Genomic DNA, 23,247 nt, shown 5'->3' with positions numbered 1-23,247 from the left:
ACTGTTCTGACATAAAACGGAAATAGATTGCGATGTGAATAATTCGCGTCACATGACGTCACACAGGTTGAAAGGGCCGGGAAGTTTCGATCTAAAGTTCATATTGATAAACCATAAACCATACACCGGTTTTTGCTCTACGGATGAACCGAGAAGAAAACAATACATATCTGATTAGATGTCAGATATGGTGATTCTGATTTTGCCTACGTCACTTTGGTACGTCATAATTCCAGTTGAGCGGAGGAAGACAAATTTACATCGAACGTCCTTTTGACCACCTCTTCATTTTATGGTTTATAATCAACAATTCGAAAACTGTCTACTGTCTTAAAATTAATCGAAAATCAACTGTTGATGATTTTACATTGACGCCAAAGATTGGTCAGTTCATGAGGTGCATAACACCAATAAATGAGAAACGGTGACGTGTTTTGGTTTTTGTGTATGGGTTTTTTACTCCATTTCCCCCCTAAAGCTCAGCTAGTATAGATGGGCATGAAAAAATCACGGCAAAAAAAAAACAAACAAACAAAAAACACCTGAATCTCCTAAAATGATCAAATACAAAATTGAGCAAAATTCTGCTATAAAAACTAGTCAGAATTTTTATAGTAGTTCAATCTGATGTTTTACTTCCAAGAAAATGGAAAAATAAAATAAAAGCAAACAATCCCAAAATGTATGAAACATAAAGCAAATGATAGTTAAATTATTAGAATGTTTTTGATCTAATATAATAATTCTGTAATTGAAAATTAGAAATAAAAACGAACCGTTTATTTCCAATATGGCGTGTCATACTATAAATACTCCTAAAAAAAACGCTCGACTTTCGCTGTTTTTTTCGTCACACTCTCACACGTCTTACGTGTACAGAGTCGGTATCGGTCACACTGCATCGATCTTTGCACTGCATGCTGCCTGGCGTGTGTATGGTAAGATAAAATAGGGCTAGGCCTAATAAGGCCTAGTTTGTTGTTTATAAATTGTACGAAGCCATCATTGCCTTTAAACATGGAAAGTAAGGATCCTGATGATTGGTAAGTATTTGTTAGGTGGTTGTTATTCATTTGATCTAAGCCTAGAATGTAGGCCATGCGTTTTTAGGCCGAACTGTGCCAGTGCAGTGGTGTGGACAAAAAAAATGCCCTTTTTTGGTGGTCACAGTGCATATCGGCCGCCAGTCATTTCGGCCGCCGGTTATGGAACGCCTAAAATCATGAAACGCCAAAAAGGACAAAATATGTATTGTTAATTTCGGCCGCCAATCGTCAATATTGTTAATGTATGGCACGCCTCAATTATAAAAAATGGTGTATTCATGTGCCTATCGCCTGAATAGACGTGCGTATTCAAGCAGCAATCAACAAAAACGATCATACTTTTTGATGATTTGTATAGAGTTGCGCTATTTTACTGTCATTCGTCGGCTTCTTCCTGACTGAGCCCTACAACCTCTCAGCCCCTCCCCCCCCCCCACAACAACCACTGTGAAATAAAATAAGTCGTGTAGAAATACTTTAGTTAAAACTACTAAACTAATGATTTACACGGTTTTTTGATGATATCGGTCGCGTTTGAAATCGGTCGCCCTATTTTGTATGGAGCGGGATGCATGCTAGCGGGATATACATTTTCTTCATTTATATAGATTTAATTGATATTTTTTAGGGGCTAGATTATTTATGTGGATATTTTTTATTTGGTTATCAATCATTATTAATTTTAAATGTATTTCACAGGTATCGGAGATGGACTATGTCTTTCCAAAATAGTCATTTCTAAACACGTTTAAATATTAAATTAGGTAAATATTATATCAGGCATATAATAATTTACCTCCAGTTATATGTACTGTAATTAATATATTATATAGAGAATATACGTCTGTCCTTTATTATGCAAACAATTACGTAAAAGAGAACAATTTATTTAAAAACAATAATTGTTACAATGTATAGCCCGTAAAGCCAGCGTATCCATTGTTATACTTATGCATACTGTGGCAGATTATATCATGTCGTTAACAACATACTATTCGATCACATAATTTTTATTTTTTTATTTTATTTACATACTTTATGTAGGATAATATTATTAAGTGTACAATAATAATTGTTGAGACAAATCACGTGTATACTTTTATTTCTAATGTTTCCTCTAACAATGCGTTATTTTGCTGACGGGGTTTCCCCTTTTTAAAAAGCACGCACTTGTTAGTGTGTCAAATCATGGACAAAACACGTACGATCGTTGTTCATGGCCAGGTAAAGATGACGTCTATTACTAATAACCATACTTTTAAAACGTCTATAGGCCTCCTGCACGTGTTTTTGGGAAACGATGTATATAATTTACGTATACTGTACGTCGATACTATAGATTTTAATTTGAAAAATATCTGTTATTTCTTTATTTACAATAATCATTTAATGTAAATAATTAAGTAAGTAGTCTCACATAACATCCATACGACGTTCGTAAATCTAAATGTTTAAATATCAGTACCTCTTTGAAAATCGTGTCCACCTTTATTATCCAAACATTATTCTCACATCTATCATTGTACATCATAGACATACTGTAGGGCTGGTAGATTGATTTATAACGGAATATTATCTATATATTTTATTATTATCCTAAACCATGCTCACGTCGTCAGAGTGGCGGATATCGAATGCAAAAATCATCATCATGCATCAAATTCCTTTATTGCATAAACCTCATTGAGCTGGTATCCACTTGCAGGTATAGAACGAGTTTCGTAGTTAACTGTGATTAAAAAATACGCAATAGGCGCGTCTACTACTTGTTTAACTATTAAATTATTATTTATTTTCAAAACCTTAAACAACGGCATGCTAAAAGAACACATTACAATTCATTAAAACCTGTAAGATAAAATGGAAACACAAATTATTTATAAATAATGAGATAAATATTAATATTTACTGTACTTAAAAAATAACGATCGAGGTTTAAAAAAATGTCAAACAGTATTATTAGAAATTCCAATATTCACAATTAACTAAAAACATAATGTCTAATGACCGTTTTCATTAAAAATGTATCTAATGCGCCATATACAAATTAGCGCGACCAAAATAAAACGCGACCGATATCAAACGTAACTAATAGGATAAAAAGCGTATCTAGCGGCGCTCCATACAAAATACCGGATGTTTATTTTATCGCGACCGATTTCAAACGCGATCGATTTCAAGCGCGACCGATTTCATCTGACACCATTTACACACGTCTATTCAGGCGATAGGCACATGTATACACCCTTTTTGACAAGTAAGTAAGTAACAATACGTTATTAACAATATTGACGATTCTGGCGGCCGAAATGAACAATACATATTTTGTCTTTTTTGGCGTTTCATGATTTTGGGCGTTCCATAACCGGCGGCCGAAATGACTGGCGGCCGAAATGATCAGACACCTTTTTGGTATATTGTTTGTTTTCTAGTCAGTTCGCACTACGCAATAGCCTGCACTATTTCGGTACTTAGGTAGTGACTAATGGAAAATCCTCTATGCTTGGATCATCCTTACATGCTTGCATGTTAGCTCTACTATAGTAGTAGTAAGTAGGTTTAGGGAATAAGTAATTCGGTCTCTACTTAGGCCTACCCTAGGCCCCCTATTTAGAATACGGTAATGGAGTATTGTAGCAGTCAAACGATGTCCAAAGCTGGAAGTATCCTAGGCTCGAAGTAAATAAACTATACGGAGTGTAGAAACCACATATCCACACGAAGCGCGTACGTACGTGCGCAGTGTAAGGTTAGGCTAGGCTAGTTCAGGACAATAATAATATACAACGGTACAATAATTGAAACACGATAACATACAGTAACACGTAGTAAAATATGTAAAGTTAAAACGCTAAATATCAAAATGTACTGTAATAGTGCTAATAATTAGGACAACTAATTATTATCGTAAAACTTGTACTAAAACTCGCAATGGTTTGCTCATAAATATGTCGATGTCTTCTCGTTGAAAACTTGACGCAGAGAGAGAGCGAGATCGCTCGTTGTGCGTTCGCTATATTTACAACAGCAATTTGCATAACTTTACGCAAATATGTGTGTGAAGTTCCTACATAGGTAGTGCTTGATTCATCTGTACAGTAGGCAACTATATTTCTTGGCAGGTTATTTGCTGTTGATGTATGGTATACAAATGGTTAAGGCCTGATATATTTATTCATAGGAATCACCTTCATATCGGTGGCACACATTATTATCAGTTAATGGTGCATCCATTTTACAGACAAAATACAAAGAAACATCAAGGTACAAAGTTCTAAATACTAACACATAACATCAGAACAAAATGTAAACTAATTAATTCATTTGATCTGTATGAAAATACATAATACGTAAACTGTATGTACAATATATATAACTTACAAAAATAAAAACAGAACAACAAAAATATATGATAAAAAATAAGTAAAAATAAATAAATAACTCTACTTGTTTACTTGTTTCCCGTACACTTTCTTTTACGGGATCGAGGCAAAGCACTCCGTGCTTAAAAGCCCCTCTTAACGATAAAATCATATTCAATATAAGGTGAAAACTTCAGCGGGTGGTTGGACCATGTAACGTTAATTTTAGCTTTGAACGAGTTCACCGTAGCACATGAAACTACATCCTTTATATAAACAGTCACAGAGCAGTTTTAATTTATATTTATTTGTTCAGTTTTCAAGAGCCGAAGTCATTCTTTACAGAAGAAAGCTACAAAAGACTCACCATAAAACCATCTTTGGAGAGAGTTATGAAAGAATGGTACAGTGATACAAATGACAAATCAAATGAAGATTTTCTAAAAAGGTAAAAACCACCAAAAAATATGGAGCCAATCAACCACGAAACTCTTTTTTTTTTTTATGGATGGAGTATGGTACCGTGTGACCCCAGAAATGGTCCCATTATCAGGCCTTGTCTTTTAACTGCCTTTGAGGAGTGCGATTTACAACGCGCCTTAATTTGGAAACTACTACACACCAAAATACAAAAAGCACACCTACAGCACCCCTGAATGTATTGAGGAGTTCAATTTGTAGCACACCTATGATTTTCAAAAGACAAGGCCTGCATTATTTACCTATGACAACATAAATATAATCCATATATTATTTTGTTTTCTAAAGTTACCGTTAATATCTAATCAAATTTGATTTATCTGACTTAAGTTTGAACCCAGATCTGGAAAGTCCAAAAGTAGGATGCCCGTATCCCAGGAAGTCTTTTTTATCTCGGTCACAGCAGAGAACATATCTGGAACTATATCACAAGTTGTCAACAGGCCCACCAGCACAGCACCCATCTCAGAAAGAGTTAAAAGAAATTGAGCATTTTAAGGTAAATGTTTTTAGAATTTACTTCTACTTTCTATATTAGTACTGTACATTGAAATGACAAATGTCATTAGACCATAGAGATATTGTAGTTCACTAATATCAATATGCTTAAAATTTGTCTACACTATCAAACTTTATGTGACAAAAATGTGATGTGCCCATATATGGACATGTCACTACCATATTTGGGCTGGGCATATCACTACCATATTTGGGCACGTCACACTAGTTTGAGAGTGTAGAGAGCTTTGACTAATGTTGCAGTATGCTGAACTTTGTACTAGACTTTGCAGATGCAAGTTGGTCAAGAACAGGAAGAGTTTATGAACTACCTGAGGTCAATTTCATTACAACACCCTGAAGATTATTCATTTACAAGTTCAAAGGTCAATCAGTATATGAAGGTATTTAATCAGTATATGACAGTATTAAGTGGGCTTCATACCTGATGCCTAAAGCTCTGTCTACACTATCAAACTAGTTTGAAAAAAAAAGTGTGATGTGCCCAAACATGGTAGTGATATGACATCATTTCAATATATGGGCACATCACATTGTTTTGTTAATTAAAGTTACTTGATAGTGAAGACTAATGAGTGAACTAACCCATGCGATTAGGTTTGATTACAGTACAGTCCATTTTTGTTTGAAATGCGTTAAAGATAAGGATTATGTAATACATTTTATTACATTAGTAAGAAACTGATTTTAGACAATTGTGTCTTACAGAAATACCTTGAATGCTCGTTGAAGCGTATCTGTTCTGTACCTTGTTATTACACTTTACAACAAACAATCAGCTTAAAAGCGGGCGCCGTCTACAAAACTGATTCCATCATGAGGTTCATTCAATATTTATTTGTCAAGGTTTGAAGATTTATTAATTATTGTTATATTATTTGGTAACATTTATCACATATTCTGGCAACCTTGACTTTCAATATTTATTTGTTAAGCAGGCCTTGTCTTTCGAAAATTATAGGTGTGCTACAAAGTGCACTCCTCAATACATTTAGTGGTGCTGTAGGTGTGCTGTTTGTATGTTGGTGTGTAGAAGTTTACCAAATTTAAGCGTGTTGTAAATCGCACTCCTCAAGGGCAGTTTAGGAGTGTGCTAGGTGAGTGATCGCACTCGCTCGCCTTAAAAGACAAGGGCCTGGTTAAGGATATGAATATGTATTAATTAAGTGTTATATTATTTGAGAAAATTTATCACAACAATCTGGCAACGTTAACAAGTAAAACATCTCCTGAAAAATACAGGTACAGAATACCTCAGCCGATACATAGTCATACATGCATGTTATAGTGTATTTCTAGTTTAATATAAATTGTTGTTGGTTGCTGTAGGATGGTAACAAGGCAACAACTTCTAAGCCCTCTTGCAGCAGCTACAAATCTTTTACAAGGACTCAAGGTATCAACAAAGACATTTTGGACAAAATTGACTCTCCTTGTTACCAGGTAACTACCATCAATTTCAATTTTTTTCTTTCTTGTTGACTAGAGGTCATTTATTTCACATTCGTAGTATTAGGCCAAATAAAAAAATATACTTGTTAAGCGTCACACCCTCATAAATTTTCAGGGGCGGGGGGACGGTTTTTTTATTTTTTTTTTTTACTTTTTATAGAGGTATATTTTTGCGCGGTGGACGTTTTGCTCCACTTTTTTTAGGACGAAACGTCAAACTTTTAAAATGCGAAACAGAACAAAATTGACTTGTATGAAATATTATTGCTTATGACAAAATTGAGTTTTGTATTGTTTATATCCAGACGTAATTAAAACATTAAATTTAATTGCCACCAAGCGAAATTGTAGGCCCTAGGCTAACTAATCCGTCCAAGCTGCTACCCCCACCTCACTCATCGGCCATCCGCCGTCTCTCACTCGACTCATCTATCCAGGAAATTCCCTATCGCGAGAAGCATGATTTGGTCTCAATAATACTAAATAGTGGGCTGATTTATAGTTTGAAAACAGCTTACGGCATTTGCTTTAAGTGAATTTTTATTCAACGTATTCATTCTTCTTTGATGAATCCTTTGCCAATTGCTGTGTAAATCAGTATTTAAAGTTGTGATGCAAAAAGTGTATGTAATTATTCCACAGGTAAACCAGGCATAAGGAAACCCATCGCCCAACAGGACCTCGTGGTGGTGGTGTGCCGATCTCGAGCGCGAGATCATCGTAAACAAAATTGGTAGAGTCCATTATGTATGGGGTGTTTCCTATTTACGAACCTATAAAAAAACGCGCTTCGACCACTGTGTAGGCAAAATATTTATTTTGTTAAATCCCTAAATTGATAATCGCGTATTCTGTAATCACGTGACTGATGATGTAATCCTCAGCGACGTACTAAATGCACATGATTTAATGTGTTGGGGAAAAAGCTTGCTGTTTACCACATTACATGATTCACGGTGCTATTCGCGTTTACTTGACGTAAATCGGCGGCGTGTAAATGAAACAATTGTTTTCACCAAATTGCCGTTGTCGACATAGAGCGATCGGCGGCTAGCGTTGTCTAAGCTAAAAAGTACGTATTTTTCAAAAATTACACTAGCCTAACAAACATTTGCTAGTTTTGAAATTTTCAAATAGCAATTATGAAGAATCTACTAGCAAAATCCTAGTTTGCTAGCGTGAATTTCGAGCCCTACTCTGGAGGCCGGGCCACTGAACTTTCCGTAATAAAAAAAAAATAAAAAGAGAGGCCGCTGGATAATCGGGAGCGGGCGGTGACGCTTAACAAGTATGTTTTTTTATTTGGCCTTATTCAAATCCAAGGTTTTTATATATTCTCTATTTTTTAAGGATTTGACCTCTGACCCTGTAATAGCAAGCCTGGTAGCCAAGCACCCAGTTGACTTCATAGTGTCTAGCGAAGCCTTTCTTACTATGCTTGATAACCACTCACCACACTATGAACAGCAGTGGGAGATTCCATTTACTGTGCAAAGTAAGTAGGCCTAGTTAGTGGTACTGGCACATTCTTGCTATCTAATGCTAGACTGATTCTAATAATGACTGTAGTAAAATGTGCTGCCATTTGTGTCCCTGAGTTCCTTCTGGCTTGATATATCTGCCATTAGTTCAGATGCATGTTTTTTGGCTTTTTAAAGCTCTGTATACACTATCAAACTTTATGTGACAAAAAATGTGATGTGCCCATACATGGACATGATGTCATATCACTACCATATTTGGGTATATCACTACCATATTTGGGTATATCACTACCATATTTGGGCACACCACACTTATTTGTCAAACTAGTTTGATGGTGTAGACAGAGCTTAACATCTCTATTTTGTGTTCCTGATGGAATGGTGCTGCAGATTTTACATAGAAAATGGTTAGATTAGATAAATTATATACACACATTAATATAAGAAGTAATGTGTACATTATTTAAAACTGTTTAAACATGTTACTTTTATTGTGCTCTTCAGTGGAGAATTCAACTTCTAAGAAGAAAGTTATTGTCATAAATACTCCATTGATGAAGAAATTGTATCTGCCAAAAGTTCAAAATACCATGTATCACATGGAGGCTTTAAAACATTTTTTCATTGGGAAAAATACAAAAGAAAGTAAACCGGAAACAGATGAAAGAAAAATGGAAACCGCAATAAAATCATTACATACTTCACCAACAACAGATGAAATATTTGATTTTGGTAATGAGAATGACATCAACAAACTAGAGACATTTACTTGTTTAAAAGGAAATGAAGATAAATTACTCAAAAGCAGTACCAAATATAAAATATCACAGAAACTATTGAAAAATAAACACGAAAAAGAGAATGATTTAGCAGAAAAGACATTAACCAGTTGTCAGGAAAGTTTAGATTCGATTCAGGATTACCCAGATGATAATTCAAGCATTCTAGATGATGCTTCAGAAGTGAAACTAAGAACTAATGAAAGCCATGAATCTGATAGAACCTTTGTTCAAACAGTACACCAACCTGGTGATCATCTGGTGGCTTCAAGTTCAATATCTTCTAAATGTGCCAAAGATCAATTTCAAAATAGTAAAATGTCTTTGAAGCTCGTGGATCTCAGTGATCAAAACAAAAAAGAATCTCTGCCAGAGGGCAGTGATGTCATATTTCAAGTTCCAAAAAAGAACTCTGACACATTGGTCATCAAAGATAAACCATTTATTAGTGATAGCAGTGATACTGAACATGAACTGGTGATAGCTCTTGACTCCAGTAGTAATGATGAATCAAATAAAAACAAGTTCATGAGTCCGTCACAACCAAGCGACATCATTGAGAAAGATTCTCCTAAAAGCATTGTGACGAGAAGTAGAAAAAGGAAAGAGGTTGAAGAAAATGAAGGCAAAGAATCTCATATTAATACAAACCAGAGTCAAATTGTGATGGCTCAAGCATTGACCAATACACTGGATGGGTCTACACTGTTAAAAAGTAAGCGACTTAAAGGAATTTGTGAGACGTCTCAAGAAAGTTTGAAGCTGCAAAATGGACAGCAGAAGAAAAACTCCACAGTGTCAGCAGACAATGATGTAGTTAATTCTAATCGATTCAGTGATGAATCAACAGAACAGACACCTCTGTCACCAGACAAAGAGGACAGAGATGTGCTTTTAGTGTTGCCTAAGAATCCCCCAAAAAGGACTTCTTCTAATAATAATTTAGCAACAGATAACTCCAATTTGAAAATTTCAAAAGAATCCCCCAATTGTGCTGTAACCGAAAATGCACCTGTTACAAAACATCAAGAATGTATAAAACAATTTTCTGGGAACATTGAATGTGATGGTAAAGATAAATCAAATGCCCAATCACCATCAATTACTGATGAGGCAGAACACATGTATAGTTTATGGAGTTTTGGTAAATTCAAAATTCTTGTAAAATCTCAAATTGATGGCAGGTCAACAACTGATAAAACACAACAGGTCAGTCTTCCTCTATTCTCATTTTATTGTATATAAAGCTCTGTCTACACTATCAAACTTTATGTGATAAAAAAATGTGATGTGACCATATATGGACATGATGATGTCATATCACTACCATATTTGTGTTGTGTTCTAAAATTGTTTTTATCATTTATGAAAAGTTTATGTGTTTATATGTCTTTCTTTCTTTCGGTTGCCAGGAAGTTCCATTACATATTCAACCCAAATTGGAATACCAGGCTATATTTGGCCATGAGATGTTGACAGTTAGTGAGGTATGTTGTGGATGGTTGAAGCTGTTTCTCACACCTGGAGCTCAATTAGCCAGAGGTAAATTAGTGTAATACTTGTAAATGGGGGGAATAACCTGCGACTTGAAGCCTACTGGTCTTAATTGGACACAGGTGTGGACGACACACTCACAATTTTCTTCTCCTCTAAGGGTCCCTTCAAGTTTTGTGCTGCCACCAAAGAACAAGTCATCTGAACCACTTGATTTGTGTTTAATTCTAATTACAGGTCGGATCGATGTCTTCACATCTGAGCTTTTAAAGTTCGAATATAATGATTTAAATAATGTTTTAAATCCTTTGGTTCCATTCAAGTGAGTTGGATTTTTTTAGTAAATAATGGTAAAAACACAAAACCATGAAACAGAAGTGTACAGAAATACCTGGTTGATTAATTATTTCACTTCTACAGTCATATTCATAATTGTTATGTTTATTTACAGTCCTGGACAATCTATGAAAATGTTGCATTCATGTCTAAAAAATATGTATAGGTAAGATTTTAAAATGTCACTATTTAAAAGAGAGGAAGTTTGGCTGCATGTTCCAGCTTCCTCATTATGTAATTGTACTTGACTTCTGACGTTGTATGTAGTGTGATGTGTGGATTAAGCAATAAAGAATTGTGGCTCTGGAGAAAATGTTAGTAAGATTCCCATAACGATAACCTAAACAATTGGGGTTTTTTTCCAAGAGCTAATTTAACTTTAGCTTAATAGAAAGATTGAAATATAATTAATAAATAAAATTAAAGCTTTGTCTACACTATCAAACTTGACAAAATATATATTTGGTACACACATCACACTTTTTTTGTGTAAAACTAGTTTGATAGTGACAGAGTTTGTCAGAGATTAAGAAGAAAAGATCTGTATTAGACTAGACATTTAGTAGGCAGAAATTCTTGTATAATTGTAAATCATTTTGTTTAGCCTTTCAGAAAGCGAATATCTTTTATCCCATAACACGGGTGATCTTCATGCATGCATATATCAGAATACACAACCTGCTACAAAGAGCTCCTATGACCTTCACACATGTCACCAGAAACACCATCTAGGGCAGTATGGGGCTACAAACCACCCATGGTTACCATTAGATACCAATCAACCACTCAAACAACATACCGATCTATTTAGGATACCGGCAACATTTCCACCAAACACTGGTAAATATTGCTTTTTTTTTTCTTTACCATTTTACTTTTTAAATTGTTTTTATTTTAGCATCCTGGTTTCTCTCTTTAAATACAAATGTATCTTCTATCTATATTGTTCCATAGATGTGACTACTGTGAACAAGAAGGTAGGAGAAAACCCCACAGCTATTAAAAAAAGAAGGAATAGAAAGAAAAAGAATGGGAAACTGTAGACCTGGGTTTCATCAAGGGGCAGATGTGCAGACTTTCTGAAATGCAGACTCTCTGAAATGAAGGAGCGCTAATAATATATATGATGATGAAGTGAATCGATCGATGTTTTCCGCCATTTATTTGATAAGTGATGAAAACTTATTTAAATTTAAAAAAATAAATAAATAAATATTATTTCTTTATACTGGGTAGCCTCTTCAGTAAAAGAGTGTTCTCTATGATCAGCAGTCAGTGGATCTGTGTGACGTGTACGTGTTTGATATTACGCGTGCGCGGTCAGAGGTCGCGGCCATTGGTATGCAGATTCTATTCCACATTCCCAGTACACCCTTCCATAACTACTGTTATTTCTGTACTACATTATATGCTACTGTTAGTTGTAAGTATTTCTCAAGCAGCAGTTAAATAAAATGGATTAAAAAAAAATGTGTTAAAAAAAAATGCTGTTATTTAGATTAGAAGAGAAGAGAACATTTTCAACGAAAGCTGAAAAATAATACCAATGTAACTAATTAAATACTGTATATATAATACAGAAAATGGTACTATTAAGTCAGATGAAATAGCGCCACCTATAGTTTTGTGTTATGAGGACTACCAGATTTTGAGAATTTGGAAATTCCAAAAGTCTGCAATTACTGCTGGCAGTTTTCATTACTGTATTATAAATTAATGTTTCTAATGCAAATAAAACGAAGAAACTAACTGTTCCACAACAATTATTACAGTATAAACGTACGTGGTACTAATTACTAATTAACAGGTAAGAAAATAATTTTATTTTTAAAACCTACAGTTCAGCCGCGTAACAAGGGGGTCTTGTCAGGGGGGGCAAAGAGGGGAAAATCCTTCCAGACACCAAGTACTTGAGCCACAGCCCCCCCCCCCCCCCATGGTGGGGGCTGTGGCGAAGCGAATTTTGGTAAATGACACCCCTAGATCGTCGGAAATGGTACTCTCGCACATAAAATTCATGATAAATGGCGCCTAACTAGTAGTAGTTGGCCTGGAAATAACACTCCCATTTATTGCACAGCAATCAGCAAAATGATCGTACATTTTCCACCGTTAAAAACTCAGGTGACATAACATTTGAACATGTGAAAACCCAATCTAACATTGGATCCGCACCTGGCAAAGGTAGTAATTTTTCCGGTTAGAAGACTGAAACAGGGCCGTAACCAGGTTTGACGGCGGGGTGGATCGTTAAATTGTTTAGTGGAACCATACCCTCGAATTTTTTTTTCTCTATAGGCCTATGTATGGCCGCAAATCGCATTTCCGGCTAAACTCTTTTGTTTATGAACTATATAATTTGGTGAAATTTCCAGCCCACGAATTTCAATTGCCGACCTTAAATTGTCAGAGGAAGGCATTCTCTTGCCGACCGAAACTAGGCTAGATCCCTCCTCCCTTTAAGCCTCCTAACAACAACAACATGGTACATTAAGGGATCGTATCATTGAGACTTTAACAGGCATATTCACCATCATGTGGTGTTTAGGTAACAAACCATGGAATTAAGGTGATCCCTGAATTCACTCAACCATTGCATCTTGCACTTGCGTGAGCTGCATGCTTTCTCTCTATACTATCAAGCAGCTGGCTGGGCACGTCACACGCACGCAGAGACCTGTGATGGGGAATACCCTTTTATGTCAAGCAAACAACTATGCTCTGTGCCACGATGTTCAGCAGTTATCAAATAGAATTTATCTTGTAAATTTAGTGTTAGGTTTTTATATTTTAGTTAAAATATACTTTATATTCTTATGTCGATTTATATTAATTAAATTTATTAAGGCTTGACTAGACCTGTAGTAAACAATCGTAGTGTTGTGTTAGTATGCCTGTGAAAGATTGAGTATTGGAGTGACAGCCAGCCACGAAAGTACGTTCATTTTGCTGATCGCTAGCGCGTTACATACGATTAGTAGGAGTGTATTTTTTTAAGGTGGCCTCACACGCACAGCACAGCGTCACAATTGTGTATGAGATGCCCGCGATGGCGGCTTAGATAAAAGACGCCAAAAACCACAGTCAACTGACCGCATGTTAATGTACTGATAAGCAGTGCGTCTTCCCACGAGTTGTCAGTCAGGATTTTGTGTATTTCATATCATCTTACTTGAATATCATACTGTACTGTGACTCATTTGAAGCCATATCATATATCGTATATTTTATTCTTATCTTATATTTTCTTTCTTCTATCCCTTCTTTGTATTTTATTTTATTTTTTTTACTTGTTACCCAGCCCGATCGAATGCTTCTCAACCCGGTAATATCCGCCAGGGGGGTATTCCGCCCCCCCTGCCCCCCCGCCTGTTACGCCACTGCTACAGTTAGGGTATTACAATAGGCCCCAGTAATAGTACTACTGGTGCTGTATCATTATTGAGCTAGAGTAGGATGATGGTGACTCCTACATTGCAAGTAGGTAGGTAGGTAAGAATTATCATGGTTGTTAGTATTTTGAAACATTTTTTTATTTGTTACATTTGAATTACAGGTTATACAAGATGCGCAACTCCGAATCAGATCATTCATCTGGAAAGCATCGGGAAAACCATTTGAAACAGCATCATGGTAGATCACGTTCTAGAGATTCTAGAACTGTAAAAGAGCAACCTACTACTACTAGGCGAGTGCGATCTGTCTCTCGATATCATCCCAATGCTACAAAAACCGTTGAACAGCCAACGGTAATTTGCTTTACTGGTGTTCAAATACCTCCAAATTCTGATGCACAAATTATAAAATTATTTGACAACAATTCCATAAAATATACCTCATTCAGCTTTCGAAACAGTGAAACTGCAAAACCATTTTCTGATATCAATGTGCAGGTTAAATCGAGAGAAGAAGCCAATCGGTGCATTCAACTGGTTGAAACAAATTTTACAGTTAATTCAAGTTCTATAATGGGTGTAAATGAAGAATTCGGATCAAGTGATCTCACTGCTAAACATGATCGCATGCATAGTCATATCAGGCATAGAGCAATGAATATTCCTCCATGTCCCAAGGAACCACTAATGCATTTTGCTAAAGATGATCGCATGCATAGTCATACCAGGCATAGAGCAACGGAAATTGCTCTAGGTCCCAAGGATCCACCAATGCATTTTGCTAAAAATGATTGCATGCATAGTCATACCAGCAGCCATAGAGGAATGAATATTCCTCTATGTCCCAAGGAACCACCAATGCATTTTGCTAAACATGGTCGCCCGCATAGTCAAATCAAGCATAGAGCAATGAATATTCCTCTATGTCCCAAGGAACCACCAATGAATTTTGAAGATGCAAAATGCCTTGAAATTACTAATCTTCCACCAAAAACTCAAGAGGGAGACTTAGCTGCATTACTGACAAACCCAGAGATATGCCAAGAAAAGTTATGTAAGATAAAAATAAGAAACGATAGAGCAACGCTTTTGTACAGAAATCGTACTTCAGCAATTAATGCCTTAAGAAGACTTTATGGAGTGCATTACAAGGGGAAGATGTTAGATCTTAGACTACTAGAGCATGATGTAGAAATCGAAGATGCGATATTCAAAGATCTGAAACGTAATCTGCAAAAGGATATTGAAGAAAAAATAACACCCATCATGTATAAATGGAACTGCGAAATCAACCAACTGGAAGATGATGTTACGAAGATAAACAGCAGTCGTAAACACAATTTCATTCCAATTGAAGAAGCCGAAAGAATTGAAGTTGAAAGGCAAGACTTTATGTTCAAACAGAATCAATTAAACTTGTTTAGAAGTCAGTTGATGATTTTTACTAAATATTTGGAAAATGAAATAGAAAAAGCAGTCAACATAGAGACTGTTGGGAAGATCAGAAATGAACTATGGCGTGAAATCAGAAAAGCAGACAACCCGTTGCCTATATATGCATTCCGGAGTTATATTATAGAAACAGTGTTTAATGGCAAGAATAATGCATGCGTTATTTTAGGAGAAACTGGGTCTGGCAAGAGTACACAAATCGCACAATACTTAGCAGATGCAAATTTTCTGTTTTCCAGTAATGTTGAGACTAAGATTGCTTGTACACAACCTCGAAAGGTTGCTGCTATTTCTCTTGCAAAAAGAGTTGCTGAGGAGTATGGCTGTGAGGTTGGAGAGCAAATTGGTTATATGGTTGGCTCTCTACGAAAAACAAGTTTGAACACGGTTGTAACATTCATGACCGATAGAGTTCTTCTTAACAGTCTTTTACAGGATCCGTTGCTTAAAAGCTATTCCTGCGTTGTCATAGATGAAGCTCATGAACGTTCTATTGACACAGATATTTTGATTGCCCTTCTCAAGAAAGTTTCTGCTAAGAGACCAGAGTTGAAAATTGTTATAACATCTGCAACAATTGATGAAAAGGTTTTTTGTAGATATTTCAGTAATTGTCCATACATGAAGATTCCTGGCAGAGTATTTCCTGTAGAAACAAACTTCTGTGATATCGACTTTAATGTTAAAACCAATTATGTGAAAGAGGCAGTAGACATGGCACAAATGATACATGAGACAAAGAAACCTGGTGATATCTTGGTATTTTTGACATCTGCAAATGAAATAGAAAGAGCTTGTGGAGATCTTGCTAAACGGCTTGGAATCGTAGGTGATAATGGAAATGCTCAAATACTTCCTCTCCATGGTAAATTACAACCACAAGATCAAATGGCCATATTCAGTGCACCTCCTCCTGGTAAAAGGAAAATAGTATTTTCTACAAATATAGCAGAAACGTCGGTCACTATAAATGGCGTAAGGTATGTAATTGATACCGGAATGGTCAAAGAGCGTAAATATGATGCAAAAAAGAATATGAGTTTGTTGGAAGTGACAACAATTAGCCAAGCATCTGCTGAGCAAAGAAAAGGACGAGCAGGTAGAACATCAATTGGTGAATGTTTCAGACTATATTCAGAACAGGATTACGATGAGATGGAAGCAAACAACAAACCTGAAATTTTAAGAGTGCACCTTGGAATGGCTGTTCTACAACTTCTTCAGCTTGGTATTCAAGATTTGAAACACTTTGAATTTGTTCAGCCTCCTCAAGATGGTGCGTTAGGAGAAGCTTTGAAAATGCTAGAGTTTCTAGGAGCTGTTAGTAATGATTCTCAAGACCTTACTGATCTTGGAAAGAAAATGTCATTTCTAACATTAGAACCACGCTTAGCAAAATTGGTTTTAAAATCAATTCAGAATGACATGGCTGAAGAAGGTATAACTGTGGCTGGTCTTCTTGCAGCTGGTGGAAATATCTTCTATAGATCTGGCTCAGATGTGGATAAACGCAAATCTGATGAATCAAAATTAGATTTCAGCAATGTACACGGTGATGTATTTACTATGTTAGATGTCTATGATGAATGGAAACAGCAGCCAGAGAAAACAAGATCTAAATGGTGCGTCAAAAAGAGTGTTAATGGAAAAACTATGAAAGTTGTGGCTGAAATCATCAAAGATATAAAAAAATCTTTAAAGACAAACAACCTCTTTTCTGGCAGAGATGAAGTTACTGTCGGGCGAAAAAGTGAAAATGGAAGTAGGTGTTTACAAAGGTTAATTTTCTCTGTGTATGCCCAGAATCTGTGCATCTACAATGGACATCCAAAAGCCGGTTATACAAATGTTTTCCAGATGAAGACCGGTCTTTTGCATCCATCATCGTCGTTAAGGTCGTTAGATGTGTTTCCAAAGTGGATGGTTTACACTGAATTTAATAGAACAACCCAGGATTTTTTTCAGCATCTAACACTTGTTGAAAGTGACTGGATTTTTGAATATCATCCACAATTAGCGAGCTCTATTGATTTCACGTCATTAAATGATAATCAAGTGTATGAAGTGAGGGTTCCTAGAATCGGGCCAACACTTATGGGGCGCATTATACAAAAAGGTGGACAGGGATTGAGAAGCATTGAAGAACAAGTGTGCGCCATGAAACCAGATAGTGCAACATTTTGTGTGATTGAATGTTGTAATGAAACTGGCACAATAGGGTTATTTGTGTCAAGAAATGTAGCGGTTAAGTCAAACATTTTAGTTCAACAAATTGTTGATAGAGAACGTGCTTCCCTGGAAAAGCAACAACTTGAGGTAGCTATTGGTCATTCATCATCTGGTGTTCGTCAGGTTATTGAAATGGGGGCTGAACCAAAATTCCTTTTGATGCCAGATGATTTTCGAACTCTAGAAATAAGTGATGTCAGTGGAAATACATTTCCAGTTTTTGAAAATTGGCTAGAAGAAAACCAGCTAGAAAAACACATACATGACAAATTAAAATTCTCTTCCCATAGCAAACAGGCGACCAAGGGAATTTGGGGTAAAGTTACATTTATTTCACCAAGAATAGCCAAATTGGTACAACAGTGTTTCCCAGAGGAAAAAACTATGAAATGTAAGCCTGTCTGTCAAGGAATTCAAGAACAGAATGGATTGAAACAGGAGCTGGTTGCCACTTGGAAAACTGGTGTATCAAAAAATTTTGGCTTTGTAAATTGTAAAGATGTTGATAGTGCTGCCACAATTAGGCAGACCTTAGATGGGACGATGATTAAAGGTTCAGTAGTAGCTTGTCAATTTAAAAAGACTGATGCAACAGCTTTGTACATATCAAGATTAAATGAAAAAATATCTGAAGAAGACATAGGAGATTCAATCAATTCTTTTAATGTAGGCGCTACATTCAATAAAATTTCAGTTCTACGAAATCCTCCATGTATCGAAAAAACAGATGGCCAATTTTGTGAAGATATGAAAGAGTTGCTGGTTAATTTTACTGACAAAGCAAAAATTGATGTAAGGTTTCCTCCGAAAAGGACTTTTAAGACTCCAAGAGATGAAGATGATACTCTAAGAAGTAAACATGTAACAGCCTTTGTATTATTAACTGGCGTACCAACTGACACGGTCAACACAATCGTGGCTCGAGCCCCATCTTTGCCAAATAATGTCGGACATCAGTTGACAATTAAACGACTGGTGAAATGTAGATTGTTTTGTCCAGGATATGTGTACAAAGTTATCAAAGATGACCTGATGTCCCTGAAACAGACAGGAGAGAAAGATTTCAAAGATGCACGTATTCGAATTAATGATAATAAAAAAGACAAGTCAAATGATGTTGTGATTCATTTAGAATTCAAAAATCCTGAGAGCATGATAAAATTGCAAACAGAGTTTGTAAAGCTGATTGATGGCAATAAGATACCCATCCCTGGTAGTCGAAAAGTGATCAACGAAATCAGTGTTGACTATTGGCGCCAGTTTTTGAATCAGGCCGGGCAAAATACAAACACACAGGCATTTTATGACAGAAGAGAACGTCTTGTTAGAGTATATGGAACTGAAGGTGACGTACAAAATATGATAGAAAGAATAAATGAATTCATTTCTGAAGCAGAAAGAAACCATTGTGAAATTAGCCTTGGTGACTTTACAAAGGCTAAAGGCAGAGCTCTTCAGAAGTTACGCAAATGGTTTGGTCCTGATTTGATCGAATTAAAAAGAAAAAGTAGTGCAGATTCTATTTCATACATATTAAAATCTAGAATGATTGTAGTTCTTGGTAGCGATACTGCACAACACAAAATCCGAGACTTGATTAAAGAATGCCTACAACAAGAAGGAATTAGGCTTGATCAAGAAGATGTTATACAAGATGATGTATGCGGAGTTTGTTTTTCAGATGTAGTAAAAGACTCTCATCGGTTGGAAGGATGTGGTCATAATTACTGTAGAGAATGCTTGGTAAATTTGCTAATGAATTGTATAGAGACAAGAAAATTCCCTGCCATCTGTGCAAGTGGGGATTGCAACCAGTCATTGTTTATGTGTGATATAAATTTACTAACCAGGAGTAAGGAAACCAAAGATAAGCTGTATGCTGCCACTCTGGACACCTTCATTGCACAAAAGTGCAATAATGAATACAAGTACTGTATCACACCAAACTGTACAATGGTTTATCGTTCATCAACCGGCGAAGGACAGTTGTTCATCTGCCCTCTGTGCAATCAACAGTTTTGTACCAAGTGTAGAGTTGATCATTCTGGCATGTCTTGTGGAGAGTACACTGCTAACAAAGAAACGGGTGGAGTGATGGATTGGGCCAAGAAAAACCAAAAAGATGTTAAAATTTGTGTAAGTTTTATCATATGAATTGCATAATTTATATAGCATGTGATTGATTGTGTTATTATAATTATATAAAATGCAATTTAAATGTGTTTTAAGTAGTGTGGCGATGGATGAAACTTACATCTGAGTATCACTCAGGCTGTATGGAGTTACGGTATTCGAATAAACACCACATTTGGGGTTTTTTTTTAGAGGGTGGAGTGGGAGTTTCGAGGTTTCGAGGGGCGTTTAACCCAAGCGGCATTTATTCAAAGGGGCATTTATTCAAATAAAATACACCTGTATTTCTATTAATTATAGTCTTGCTAATCATTATGATTTATATTAAATTATCAGAAATGTGGGGCTATGATCGAGAAGACTGGCGGATGCCGGAAAATGCACTGTACCAGTTGTCATAAGTCAATGTGCTGGATTTGCACTGAAGTCTTTGATACAGAAAATGAATGTTATGGCCATCTTCAAGCTGCCCATGATGGAATTTTTGACGGAGTGGTTCACTGAAACCATCTTATATACAGTGGCATAACGCAGAGGCTGAAGGCCCCTGGTTTAGGAACACTAAGTGGCCCTCCAACACTGGAGGAATCAAGCATTTTTAGACTGTTTTGACATACTTTAATGCCTGTTTTTTTCCTCTGGGCACTGCTCAGGAGCTCCATAAGCTCCGGCACCCCTGGGTTTAGCCAGTGAGCACTCATATAGCCATTATGTCACTGATTATATACAATCTTCAGTAAGCAATTATTCATTATTTTAGTTTTTAAAAATAACAAAATATTTTAAAACAAATTTAAATGATCTGAATAAAGCATACTACTACTCTAATTGCATCCATTTAATTTACCTAAAACATGTACCAAAAGGTTTGCTAACAGTCCTATATCATATATGGTTAAGTTGTTGAATGCTAATATAATATTTAATAATTTTAATAAGAAGTTGTTGAACACTAATAATACTCATTAATTTTTGATAATCATTTCTTGTACATTGACAGTAGCAAATGGCAATATGGACCAATAATAATACATGATCAATTTTTTATTTTCAGGTGTTGAATGCGATTTTTACAAAATGTTACAATGCTTTTTTAATGATTTTTCTAGATGTTACAGGGTTTTTAATATTTGGTTACTAGTTTTAGTACATTAGTTTTAAAGTGTTTATATCTGTAAAATTGTACTCATTTCAGCCTTTGGCTCACTGGTATGATTGGTTTGAATGAATGAATATACCTTGAGTAATAATAATTTACAAAATCTAAGAAATGTTAAGATATTATAATGTCACTAAATAATTAGAAGAAAGAAGTGCTGGATTTGGCCAAGGGTGTTGGATATTCCGTATCTATTTTAGATTAGTAAAGATTGATTAATAACAAAACAATGTTTTTATATTGGAAATGTAATGCCATGCAATTATTATGCGATAATATTGCTTTATATGATCGTATATTGTATTACCATCATCGTATAGTAAAAATAAAAATGTTGCCATTTTTCGACCCTTTTATTTTTCAACAAAAATGGTGTCTATCGTACTTTAAGATGATGATAAAGCAATATATGATCATATAGAGCAGTTTTATCACATAATAATTGAATTTTAAAAACTTGATATTTTGGCAATTTTTTTAAAAGATCCCTGTACTATAGTACAGGGAAATTTTCGAAAAATGGCCGATTTTCGACCCTTTTATTTTTTGACATAAATGGTTACTATTGCATAATAAACATGCGCAGAGACGAATAATGGGTTCTGCGCATGTTAATTGTGCTATAGTAACCATATTTGACATAAATGGTTACTATAGCACAATTGACATGCGCAGAACCCATTATTCGACTCTGCGCATGTTAATTTTGCTATAGTAACCAGTTTTATCGAAAAATAAAAAGGTCGAAATTGGCCATATTTTTGACAAAATCCCTGTACTATAGTACAGGGAAATTTTCGAAAAATGGCAGATTTTCGACCCTTTTATTTTTTGACATAAATGGTTACTATTGCATAATAAACATGCGCAGAGTCGACTAATGGGTTCTGCGCATGTTAATTGTGCTATAGTAACCATATTTGACATAAATGGTTACTATAGCACAATTGACATGCGCAGAACCCATTATTCGACTCTGCGCATGTTAATTGTGCTATAGAAACAGTTTTATCGAAAAATAAAAAGGTCGAAATTGGCCATTTTTTTGACAAAATCCCTGTACTATAGTACAGGGAAATTTTCGAAAAATGGCCGATTTTCGACCCTTTTATTTTTTGACATAAATGGTTACTATTGCATAATAAACATGCGCAGAGACGAATAATGGGTTCTGCGCATGTTAATTGTGCTATAGTAACCATATTTGACATAAATGGTTACTATAGCACAATTGACATGCGCAGAACCCATTATTCGACTCTGCGCATGTTAATTGTGCTATAGTAACCAGTTTTATCGAAAAATAAAAAGGTCGAAAATTGGCAATTTAAAAAAAAAATCCCTGTACTATAGTACAGGGAAATTTTCGAAAAATGGCCGATTTTCGACCCTTTTATTTTTTGACATAAATGGTTACTATTGCATAATAAACATGCGCAGAGTCGACTAATGGGTTCTGCGCATGTTAATTGTGCTATAGTAACCAGTTTTATCGAAAAATAAAAAGGTCGAAAATTTGCAATTTAAAAAAAAAATCCCTGTACAGGGAAATTTTCGAAAAATGGCCGATTTTCGACCCTTTTATTTTTTGACATAAATGGTTACTATTGCATAATAAACATGCGCAGAGACAAATAATGGGTTCTGCGCATGTTAATTGTGCTATAGTAACCATTTATGTCAAATATGGTTACTATAGCACAATTGACATGCGCAGAACCCATTATTCGACTCTGCGCATGTTAATTGTGCTATAGTAACCAGTTTTATCGAAAAATAAAAAGGTCGAAATTGGCCATTTTTTTGACAAAATCCCTGTACTATAGTACAGGGAAATTTTCCAAAAATGGCCGATTTTCGAAAATTTCCCAGGGATCTTTTAAAAAAATTGCCAAAATATCAAGTTTTTAAAATTCAATTATTATGT

The 23,247-nt window shown here is 35.5% G+C and overlaps 2 protein-coding genes across 4 annotated transcripts; both read left to right on the top strand.

Moving 5' to 3' along the window:
• Window positions 1-912: 912 nt before the first annotated feature.
• Window positions 913-12,495, top strand: LOC140061013 (little elongation complex subunit 2-like). Of its 3 annotated transcripts, XM_072107450.1 has the most exons (13): window positions 914-1,043; window positions 4,725-4,856; window positions 5,219-5,387; window positions 5,671-5,790; window positions 6,116-6,253; window positions 6,737-6,850; window positions 8,210-8,354; window positions 8,848-10,331; window positions 10,535-10,664; window positions 10,854-10,938; window positions 11,068-11,118; window positions 11,557-11,792; window positions 11,907-12,495. In XM_072107450.1, exons 1-13 carry the CDS (start codon window positions 1,018-1,020, stop codon window positions 11,993-11,995), a joined length of 2,919 nt encoding a protein of 972 aa, XP_071963551.1. In that variant the 5' UTR covers window positions 914-1,017; the 3' UTR covers window positions 11,996-12,495. The 3 variants fall into 3 exon arrangements, 2 of the variants coding, with proteins under 2 accessions (XP_071963551.1, XP_071963635.1); XR_011847410.1 differs by lacking the exon at window positions 11,907-12,495 and having other exon boundaries at window positions 913-1,043; window positions 10,535-10,609; window positions 11,557-11,636; XM_072107534.1 differs by lacking the exon at window positions 5,671-5,790.
• Window positions 12,496-14,518: 2,023 nt separating this feature from the next.
• Window positions 14,519-21,797, top strand: LOC140044838 (uncharacterized). Its single transcript, XM_072089522.1, has 2 exons — window positions 14,519-20,164; window positions 20,498-21,797. Exons 1-2 carry the CDS (start codon window positions 14,519-14,521, stop codon window positions 20,663-20,665), a joined length of 5,814 nt encoding a protein of 1,937 aa, XP_071945623.1. The 3' UTR covers window positions 20,666-21,797.
• The last annotated feature ends 1,450 nt before the right edge of the window (window positions 21,798-23,247 follow it).

Source organism: Antedon mediterranea, chromosome 1, assembly GCF_964355755.1.
Source record: "Antedon mediterranea chromosome 1, ecAntMedi1.1, whole genome shotgun sequence".
Taxonomy (NCBI): domain Eukaryota; kingdom Metazoa; phylum Echinodermata; class Crinoidea; order Comatulida; family Antedonidae; genus Antedon; species Antedon mediterranea.
The sequence above is the reverse complement of the archived record's forward strand: the minus strand, read 5'-3'. Positions and strand labels throughout refer to the sequence as shown.

Coding starts and splice junctions, on each gene's coding strand:
- LOC140044838 (XM_072089522.1), top strand. CDS start 14,519: ATGCGCAACTCCGAATCAGATCATTCATCTGGAAAGCATCGGGAAAAC. Junction 20,165..20,497: donor AAAAAGATGTTAAAATTTGT/GTAAGTTTTATC, acceptor TTAAATTATCAG/AAATGTGGGGCTATGATCGA.
- LOC140061013 (XM_072107450.1), top strand. CDS start 1,018: ATGGAAAGTAAGGATCCTGATGATTG. Junction 6,851..8,209: donor TTGACTCTCCTTGTTACCAG/GTAACTACCATC, acceptor CTATTTTTTAAG/GATTTGACCTCTGACCCTGT. Junction 11,793..11,906: donor AACATTTCCACCAAACACTG/GTAAATATTGCT, acceptor ATTGTTCCATAG/ATGTGACTACTGTGAACAAG.